At 34.8% G+C, this 11217-nt stretch overlaps 1 protein-coding gene across 2 annotated transcripts in view; it reads right to left on the bottom strand.

Annotated features, from left to right (window-relative positions):
- Positions 1-9043: 9043 nt before the first annotated feature.
- LOC413060 (DNA-binding protein D-ETS-4) overlaps positions 9044-11217 on the bottom strand; it is a 61916-nt gene continuing 59742 nt past the window's right edge. For both annotated transcript variants that reach the window (XM_396511.7, XM_016910962.2), the window contains exon 6: positions 9044-10152. In XM_396511.7, coding sequence (XP_396511.3) covers positions 9797-10152 — 356 coding nt within the window. In that variant the 3' untranslated portion in view covers positions 9044-9796. The remainder of the gene's footprint in view (positions 10153-11217) is intronic.

Here is an 11217-nt window from a genome sequence, read left to right as displayed (position 1 = left end):
CCGCGGTACACCTTTTCTGCCAGCGATTCGACCGCGATAGATCGAAATAAAGAAAGAAAGAAAGAAAAGAAATAAAGGAAAGAAGAAGAGCTCCTCTTCTTCGATCCGTTCACCGTTCCACTCCTCTCTCTACCCTTTCTTTCCTTCCTGCCTTTCTTCCTTCCTGAAGCAGACGGCCGCGATTTTTCCCCCTTGAATCGTGAAGAGTCGGCGGAGGTAACGGAGATACGCGGTACGAGGTGTTGTTGCAACAAGGTGTTAGATTAATTGTACGATTAAATCGTCGTAAATCTCGAAAAGGGACGCCCACTGCCCTCGTGCCCGCCCCCTTCGCTCCTCGCGCGGGGATGATCGAGGAAGAGGGACGAGGAAGATGGACGGGTGAAAGGGAGAGGGATGCAGGGAGAAGAGGAGCAGCTCGACGTTTCCAGAGCGATACGAATCTTTATGGCGGAGAGATTCTCGCCATACTAGCCGAGAGTTCCAACCCTTTTGCTCTTGCTCGCTCGTCGCTGAGCTCGCTTCTTAGCCCGGCCTCTTCCTCTTCGCCCGAGTTCGTTGTTCCGCGCGTCGATTCTGCGCTACGTGTAAATTGGAATGCTCGGGTTTGAAGCGGATCAAATTTTTCTTCAACCTTTCCAACTGGATTAGATTCGATTCGATTGCTCGTATTTTGTTGCACGAGTTTTTATTTACTTGTTCATTTATTTATTTCTCGAAAATGAAAATATGAAAATTATACGTGTGATAAAAATTTAAGTTTGGATGCGCTTTTATCGTGAATCGAGGGATTCGGATTCGTTTTAGTTGTTAGAAAAAAAGGATAACAAAGTATCAATTATTTTAATTAATGAAGAAAAAGAAGATATTATATAGAAATGAATTAGAGAATTAGTTGCTGATTGTGTTAATCGGTGTTACTATGTCTGACTTCAAACATCTGCATTTACTTAGCATGCACTTAAGAATCATAGTTACTCAATATATTATAGAATAAAACTTAATGTGTGTTTTAAAAATAGAATTATGTATTCGGTGTTTAAAAATATGCTGGGTAATATTTTTTAATTAACACGTTACATATCGGTAATAATCAGTAATTCTTTTTTCTATTTTTAATAAAAATAGATTTTACTTTAATGCGTGAAAATATCAACCATATTTATCATATATTTTATTACAAATGATGAACACCTATTTATATTTCTCCACTTTAAAGAAAAAAAATTACCATTAGCCCATAAATCCTGACCGTTGGTATAAAAATTCTCGCTCCAGTTGTGTATCTTACCGTTAATCGGCGTAATTGGTCCGATGTAGCAAGGGCTAATTAAAACACTGAAATTGTTAGACCGTGGTGCCATTAAAGCGACACATTATTCCCTTATTTGTTACCGTTCTTTTTAGAATACTATTTTAACGGGGAATCCATTGAATTCCTCATGTTTAATTGATTCGAAAACAAATACCGATTTCCATGCCGTAAATACATCGAAATAAATGTGAACATTTATTTGAAAATTATCCTCTATCTAATCTTTGATTAATTTTTTCTCGGAAAAACGAAACTTGTATATTTTACGATTTCATATTTTCTTTTTTTTATTTTCTACTATATCACGATTTCAAAAAAATTTCAAAAAATTAATTTTCTATTTAAAGACCGTAATGTTTTAGTAATATTCTAGTTTCTTCCAAGAATCTGGGATAATTTATTTTATTCCTCAAGAAATAAAGAAGAAAATTCAAGAAGATTACATTTACAAAGAATCATCGTATGTATGATAATTTTTAATACACGCTTTTATTTTTCTCGCGGCTGATATAAAATTCTTTCGAGATGTAAACTCGATACCGATATCCTTTTTCAATGGAAATTTAATCGAGATGAGTCATTTGAATTTATCATCCATTAGACTCGCATAATTTCAAGACTTTCACTCGCCCACAATCGTGGATTGCTTTCGCTTCTTTTATTGGTTTTTAGCTATGAAAATAAGTAGGACTTGAAATTTCGATCGTTCTTACCAGAATATTTTTATGTTCTTCGAGATTAATAATAGCTAGAATCGTTAAGTTTGCGTTGAAAAAACCTTTTTACTGTTATTATTACACTAAAAAAGATTAAAGGAACTTACACGCTTCATTGAATTCGTTGATTCATTTTTAATTTATTCCTTTTCCTCGTCTTCCTTTACTTTTATTTCTTTTTTTTATACGATGAAAAGAGATAGAACAATTTAAATTATCAAAAATTTTAATTCTCTCTTTCCTTTTCTTTGCGATGCGCACACATCTCATCTTTATCTCTATTATTTTCAACTTATCATCAAATTGAAACGTTCAGAATCGATTTTAAGATAAAGAGAATTATTTAATTGCCATACTCTGGATAAATATGCCCTGGCAATTGTATTATCGTCATTGTTATCTTCCTACGTATTCATTTCAAATGTTAGTCACGGTATCGTCGATCTCAACGAAATCTCATGCTGTGCAGCTGCGACTGAAAAGCGGTTTGCTCTCGCCCCGACCGCAAACGACTACCTGCATTCTTTACTCTAATCTCAAGAAATAATTCAACCATTTTTTCCCACTTTGCTATGTCGCCAGTGACAATAGATTATTTGCAACGTAATAACCGGCCATTATGATGCCCGCCATTTTTCTATTATTATTCTCGAGATATTCCATTCTCTTTCCCGCTACAATTTTACCTTTTATCTCTTAATGAATATCATTACAAACATTTTCAATTTTTTTAATAAATCGTACTCTTATTATTTCTTCTACATTTCTTCCATATTTATCTTATATTCATTCTTATATTAAAATAATGACATTTTATTGTTATACTGTAGCACAAAGATTTTTCGAAAACTTAAGTTCTATGAAAAATCGATTTCTCTTGAAACTATAGCGAAATAATCTTGAATTTTTCGAAATAACATTATTATTTTATTTTTTAATTATCCAATATTTACTTTAACATCTATTGTAACATAATATAATTTAATCAAATTTTCAACTAATATTTTTTTTAGTCCTTTAATTTACTCTCTAGAATGAATCTTCCAAACCGCTGAATACATTAACACCCTGTACAAGAACAACTTGTCGAATGGTCGTTCGTATAATATGTGTAAATGTGTCTGGACCACGAACATACAGCGTGTACGTACTTTGAATCTCGGTATATCTTATTGCTTGACGGAAGTGGCGACTACCATTAAAGCAACAAAGTTTACCGCACAGTGGGTTATCGTAAATTCCGCGAGGGAACGACCGTGTTAGCCAACCGGTGCACGATTTCTGTAAAGCCTTCTATGAGATTTCTTCGCCCGGAACGATCGATTTGCGAGCGTCACGAGAGGAGGATCGACGTGTTATGGGACGTGTTTAAGAAACTATGAAGATCGAAAACATCGAATTGTTGTTGTTCGCTGAGTTGTGGCTTCGATTGTGGGTTAATCAGGCCAATGTATTGGCGGAGATTATGAAATAAGAGAGTATATTCGATGGAAAAGTGGTGTAAGAACATTTTTTTCTTTTTTTTTCTGAGAAATGGATAAAACAGTTCGTGAGGTTCTTTATCTAAGATTTCTTGATCATAAATCTATGCAAGAAAATCCAGGACACGAAGAAAGATTGTAAAAACTGTTTGGATTTTTTATGTATAAGATTGGAAATTTTCAATTAATTTATAGAAATTATTATACCTATATTATGAAACGTTTAATAATAAAATTGATTAAAGTGGATCAAGTATGTTCCAAATATTTGTAAACATATATCAGTTGTATAAGAGGGGAGAATTTTGAAGGAAAAGATTCTGTCATCTCGAAAGTAAGAAAATCTCGCGTGAAAGATAGCTAAAAAGTGAATCGAATCTCGACAGGACAAGATTATCCTCTTAAACGAGACAAAGTACACCGTATACGAACCGAGGGTTTTTATTTTAAAATCCTCGTGGAATAAAGGCAAAAAACGGTATGCAAATCTTTCAGGTTGAACGATTACCACCGCGCCTTTATCGTTTTTACATCATAACAAACGTCAACTTAAAACATACCGACTACTCCAATAAACCTTTCATTTACAAGGACCATCTCTCTACAGAAATCCTTGAAAAGACCAGCGTGCAAACCGCAAACTGACTATCTTTCATTTGAACGGTTCGATTTCTCGGCTCGAATATAATTTGCATTCTGTTCTTTCGCTAAAAGGGGGTGGAGATAAATCTCGTAAGTCGTTCGAAATCACGCAAATTGCCAAACTGAATCTGATAATCCTGCGTGGTTTACGGTTACGATCGATTTTTACACGAGCCGAGGAATATTTATTTATTTATTTATTCTTTTTTTCTTATTTTATTACATTATCCTTTCCCCTCTTCGACCAATCGAATATTTATTTTTATTTAACTTTATCTTTCTCTCTTTTGAAAGGGAGAATTATCTTCGAACCATGTGGGACAGGTATTTTCAAAAGATAATTCTGTTAAGAAACCAAGTTCTTGCTGTATCGTCACCTTTAAGATTTTAATAAAAATCGAGTTTATGGAAACTATTATTAAATAAAAGCAGATCGGTGGAACGATTTCGTTCATTTCGTTCGAGATATATTTTTTTTTTTCTTTTTACAAGGCAAACACGACAAGTGGACGATTATTATTTTCGAAATCGAAGCCGTGGCCAAACTTATACTTCAATTTGAGCAAAGGTCTGATTAAAGAGGAGAAACATTCTTTATTTGATCAACTTAAAGAGAGATCATAGGTGTTCTCGAAACGATTGGGAATATCGAGATGATTAAAATGTTATCCTTGCTTTTTTTTTATTCAGAAATTCAGAAAATTCGTTTAAGACAAATTATAAAATTGTTGGAATCGAATGTAGGAATGTGGTCGGGGAAAAAGTTGATAAGTTTTCATTAAGAGGCGAATATTTTTGATGTTAATTCTAGTCGTTTGTTGAAATTTATTATATTTGATATGGAATTTATTTTATTTGCAGGTTTTCTCCTGAGATAAACTTTGTCGGCGAATTTAAAGGGAAGAATAGTATATAAATTATTTGAAGTTTTTATTGAAAAAAAAAACAGATACAGATATTGTTTGAATAAAATGTAATTGGAAGAATAATATTCTATCCTTTAAGATTGGCCAATCATCATTAATTTTGAAAAGAAGGAAAATATATGTACACATAAAAAAGTATAAATATACTTGTATCGACAATATTTAGATAAAAGATATTGGAAGAAAAGAATTTCTTAAATAAAAGAATACTATAACGTTGCTTTTGCTTTTAGTTTATTGGTAACTGAAAATTTTGAAACAAATCATTGAAACGTGGACGATGAGTATTTTAACTTTTATGAACGGATATAATTACAATTTCAATCGTACTTGCAATCCTCGTAATTCGAGCCGATTAAAAAACTCAATGTTACTTCCTTCCTGGAAAATTCACGATATGAATAATATATCATACTCGCGTAATACATACGAATAAAAATTGCTCCGTCCGTGTAATTATTTATACTAGAACGAGGGGTCTCCATTTCGACGAGCCCCGCTTTCATTTTCGAATTGCAAGCGCGCGCAATTTAAAACGAAGATATGTATCTCACTCTCTCTCTCTCTCATTCTCTCCCTCTCTCTCTCTCTCTTTTTCCCTTTCTATCCGATTTCGAGAACATAATCGAGCTCGTCGTCATGTTCTTTGGCTTAATGATCTACTATATTTCGAGAATATTCTCTCAAGATTCCGATATTTGGCGATAATTGCACATCCAATAAAGAAGGAAAATATCGTCCCTTCTCCTTCGAAATGAACGCGATGATTTCTAGCAAAAAAAAAAAAAAAAAAAAAAAAAGAAAGAAAATGTTTTTTTTTTTTTTCTTCTTCTTTCGTCGTATTAAATCGAAACAATATTAACTCTCGTTGCTTCTTTATCGTTCAATTTAACATGCTACACGGAGACAGAGCCGAATCGCGAAATTGAAACCAGTCCCACGGCATGCCACTGCCACGACGACCTCGACGTCTTACGTAGAACAACTTTCTAACAATGTAACGTACGTATATAAAATATATTAATACGATTACTCGAACGAGAACTCAGTTAAATAAATAATTATTAAAAAAAATATAATATAATATAATAATAATAATAATAATAATTAATAATTAATAATTAATAATTAATAATTAATAATAATAATAAAATGAACGTACAAAATGATTACACGTCGAGAGTATTTTTTTTTTTTTATGTACAACCGATATCAATGAGTATCGAAACGATTGGGATGTTAGTAGACCACTATTAGTGGGTTCTTAAATAATTATAGAATAATTATAACCGCATTAAATAAACTCGTTATATCGAGAGGAATTCGAATTTGTTCACACGATCTTCGATCTATGATAAATAAATATAAATAATAAATATTGAACACGAATAAATTGTTTCTTTTTTTTTAAACTTTAGAATCGCTGCAAAAAAGAATTGTGCAATACTTATTGACTTTTTGATTTCTATGATTTTTATATTATATAAAATTCTATAGACTTATTCAAAATTGAAATTTTATCTATAAATAATAGTAAAATGGATATTTAATTATTATACATTTATATAACTTTTAACGTAGTCGATACGATTCTTTCCTAAAAATAAGAAAAATAGAGAACAAGTATGGAATGGATGAATATGATCGAAGTTCGATGATCGTCACGAATTCCATAAGTATTTCAAAGAATGTTTAAATAAATCTTAATAAAAAAAAAAATAAAGTTAACGAATGATTAGCTCGATGATTAATGAAATTCATTAAATCATCGTATGGAAGAAAAGGTTAGAAAAAAAAAAGAAGAAGAAGAAGAGAATGGAGGAGAGGAAAAAATAGAGGGGAATCTCTTCGAGTAACTTAATGGACGGCTCACGTGAGCCGCCATGATACTTATATCATCTAAAAGTGAGACTTACATGCTAGATCGTTCATGGAACATACAACGTTTAATATATCATAGATATATGGGACCAAAATCACCAGAACCAGCCACGTAAATGTTCCAGCCTCGAGCCATCCACGATTGCCATTTTTCTATTTTACGTTCCTTTTTTTTTTCCTTTTTTTTTAAAACTTTTTATCTCTTTCTTTTCCTTTCTTTCTTTTTTTTCCTCTTTCGAAGAGACTTTATTGCCTTTCCTATCGAGAAAAGGAAGAGCCTGATCGCTTATCCTAGGACGAATCGATCGTGCGTCGATCATTTCACGCCGCGCGAGCGAAATTTTCCGCTACGCTCGCCGCGCAATGTTGTACGCATTCTCAAAAGGGCGCATATCAGATTGGCGGGATTTTTAAATCGAGCACCGGACGATTGTCGGATCTAATATCAAAGAAGGCACTTTTAAATGGTTTTGAATATCTAAAATTATTTTGTATATGTTTAGTATCAAAAATATCTATCTGAGATATATATATATATATGTATATATAATTTTAAAAATACTTAATATATATAAAATAGACGATCATTCTCTTTTTATATAAATATCAAAGTTTGTTTTTATATAAAATAGTATTGCTTTATGAACAGTATAAATATTACAGCACCAGACATAAATATTTTTTCTAAAAAGAGAAAATTTAAAATTAATTTAGAATAATTAATTCACGAAAAATTAATAAATACGCACAAAGATAATCTGACTAAATAAATAAATATTCTCAAGAATCTTACACAAATATAGATATATTATCTATACAACTTCTTCCATTTCGACTTCTATAAAAATATATATATACCAAGGGATTCAAGTATCGAAAGGATCTCTCGTATTCTCTCCACACGATCTTCTTCGAAAGATAAAGGAAAAAAAATAAAAAAAAAAAGGGAAAAGAAGATGAAAATGGCGGGACGAGTCAAGCAGCAACGAATAGTTCCGCGCGCTGGATCGTCCATCTATCGTGGATCCGTGGATCGGATGCAGCTCGAGGCTTTGGCGACCGGCGCTGGTAAGCAATCGTGAGAACAGAGAGGAAAGAGTAGTTTCTTCCCTTTTCTCCAACGAAATCTCCGCTGACTCGCTTCTTCCTCGTTGTTATTCCGTCCTCGAACAACAATAACGTCGGTACCATAACGTTTGCACGCTCGAAACTCGCAGGACGTACCTCCAAACGAGATCTCGAGCGCGTCGATCGTTTCATCTTTCGATCGTCGCTTCGAAAAGAGAAAAAACAAAAAAAAAAGTGTATATATATATACTTATATAAATATATATATATATATACACACATCGCGTGTAAACGTAATGACACGTTCACGTGCATCGATAACGCGCTGATGACAGTACAACGGTATATAATACCGATTTAATACCGACACTAGCACGTTAAAACTTTATAACATTACGGTTAGTGGATCGTTAACAACATTGCAGTAATATTACTGATATCATGGGGAAATATAGTAATAATACTAACAGCATTATCGTACTCATATCGTTATCATTACGTTAGTAGAATATTAAGTGTTAGTACGTGCCATAATATACTTTATGGTGGTTAACCGGTGTCTATACGTTGACGCGCGATTATTTTCCATTATAAAAAAAAAAAAGAAGAGAAAAATCAATCTTCGTGTAAAAAAAAAAGAAAGAAACTCTCTAAATAGAGAGAGATAAAGCGTGGCGATCGAAAGATGCGAAAATCGACCGGACAAACGTCCCAACATGCGCAATGATAATCGGGGATGAATCGTGGATTACGAAACGTGGAGGAGTCACTTAATTTTTACCGGGTAAAATCGTTTATGTTACAACAACAAGAAATAGTTTATCGGGATGGAAATTAGTGAAAAGAAAGGCGTGTAAAAGGTGGGGGAGAGGGAAGAAAATTGGGGGAAGGAGGGAGGGGATTCGCCCAAAACGGGCGTACTTACTGGTACCCACCTGTGTCGCGACTATGTATTATCCTTTTCTCGGGACAATACACTGGACAAGGTGGATCGTTATTTTTTTTTCTTTTTTCTTTTTTTTTTTTTTTTTTTCTTTAATCTTCTGACCTCCATACTGATTCTTCGCGTTTCTTTTTTTTTCCGACTTTTCACCTCTCTTCGAAATCATCAATCAGCCACACAACGAAGGGACAACACGCAACAACACGCAACAACACAGAAGAGTGGGGACAGGCAAGCACACCAGCACGTATTATTCTCTGACGGAGTTTTCTGTGCGAGAAAAAAAAAAGAAAAAAAAAAAAGATTGCACGCAGAAAGAGTCGGAAGCCCTTCGTAGTCTCGTAACTCCTTTTCGAAAACGAGCACCAGCCTCAAGGTGATCAACCCGGACGACCTTGAATCTGGGAGGAAAAAGTGTTAACCCTTTGCACTCGATGCTCGATAAACCACCCAGCGATCGAGGCGATACAACGGTTTACGACAATCTTATCACCGACCTGCGTACCTCGCGACGTGCTCACGATCTTCGATCGTGTATCACGAATCGCGAGAGAATCACGACGTTTTAAAAAAAAAACAAAAAAAGAAAAGATATACGCAATATCGGCGAGGACATCCATCGATGTTACCTCGAACGCGGTTCGCAATAAATAATCGAATAATATAAATCACACGATCGAAAGAGGCTCGATTTCCGCTCGATTTTATGCTTTTCATCGTCGATAAATATTTTTCCTTTTTTTTTTCTCTCTCTCTCCCCTCAGAGGTAACATCCTTCGACATCCTTCGCACGAGAGCAAAGGCTTAACGGGACCCGGGATAATTTACAGGCAGTAAGGATGGCAGAACTGATAGACCAGCCTCTGGCTACGCTCCGTCTTCTTCATGATCCCTTTCTTGTAATATTGCCTGATGCTACGGCTCAGCTTGTCGTAGTTCATGGCCGGCCGATTCTTTCGTTTGCCCCACAGCCTGGCCACGCGGACCGAGTCCTCGATCTTGAACACACCCTTGCCACGGTCCAGCCAGCGTATACACGAGCCGTGGACGCCCGGGCTCTGAAGCAGCTCCTTCAGGAACTGCCAGAGGTGGATGTGCGAGCCGCCGTTACGCATTTTACCACCACCGCCCCCGCCTCCGCCGGCTCCAGTTTGCGACGAGCCGCAATCCTCGTCCTCATCTGGAAGAAAAGAAACCAGCCGATACGCCTCCGTTTTGTCAGTGGTCCACAATCTCCGGTGGTTGCACTTCGGGAGGGGGGCAGTCAAAGTGGTGGTAGTGTTCTTTATATGGAGAAAATTGGTTGCTTGGATTCTGTGCTGTGCTGTGTGTGTGTATGTGTGCGTGTGTTTCATGATTCACATCCATTTTAATGTTAATTGAACGTTAGAATTCTTGCGAAGATTGGGAATGTTGCGATTTTTGTTAGTTGCTGATTGATGCGCTGTTCGATGATTCACGTGGAAGCTTTTAATGTTGGATAGGTTCTCGTGAATATTGGAAGTATTGTAATTTTAGTTGCTGTTCGTGGAAGCTTTAACTTTTTAATGTTAATTGATTGTTGGATAGATTCTGTTATGAAGATTGAAAGTATTGTAATTCTGATTGCCGATTGATGCGCTGTTCGATGATTTACGCGCAAGCTTTGACTTTTAATGTTAATTGATTGTTGAATAGTCGATTGTTGCCTCTCGTGAAAATTGCAATTCACTTGTAATTCGTTATTTTGTATGTTTATTTATTTACTAGTAGGACTATATTACGGAATTCTTATATTAGTTGTTTGATAAGTATATCCTTATAATTTATATTCTAGACTTAGATTGATCACTGTATACTGTATATGTGTTTCCAGAACAACAATAACTGGAATAAAAGGTTTGTATAAATGGTTTAATAATCGTGCAATATAAATTTCTTGGTGGATTGCGAAAGCAGATGCAATTATTAGGTTCGTAGCAACAGTTAGAAAGCTACAATGTTTGATCGGTATATGGGACATGAGGGTATTGTGGTCAACATATTAATATTTATGTATAATTATAGCTCTTTCCGTGGTTTATCATTTCGCGGTGTCGATTAATCGCAATTGTACAGAGATAATCAGAAACGATGACGATTCCTGATCGATTCTTACGATATGGATAATAAGCGTGCAAAACTTGTTGTGATAGTTATTGTGTTTAGTCAGCGTGGAGAAACCATTTAAAATTATCATATTAATGTTTATTTTGAATTCTAACTG

Source organism: Apis mellifera, linkage group LG2 (assembly GCF_003254395.2).
Source record: "Apis mellifera strain DH4 linkage group LG2, Amel_HAv3.1, whole genome shotgun sequence".
NCBI classification, from domain to species: domain Eukaryota; kingdom Metazoa; phylum Arthropoda; class Insecta; order Hymenoptera; family Apidae; genus Apis; species Apis mellifera.
This window is presented reverse-complemented; position numbering and strand designations above follow the sequence as displayed.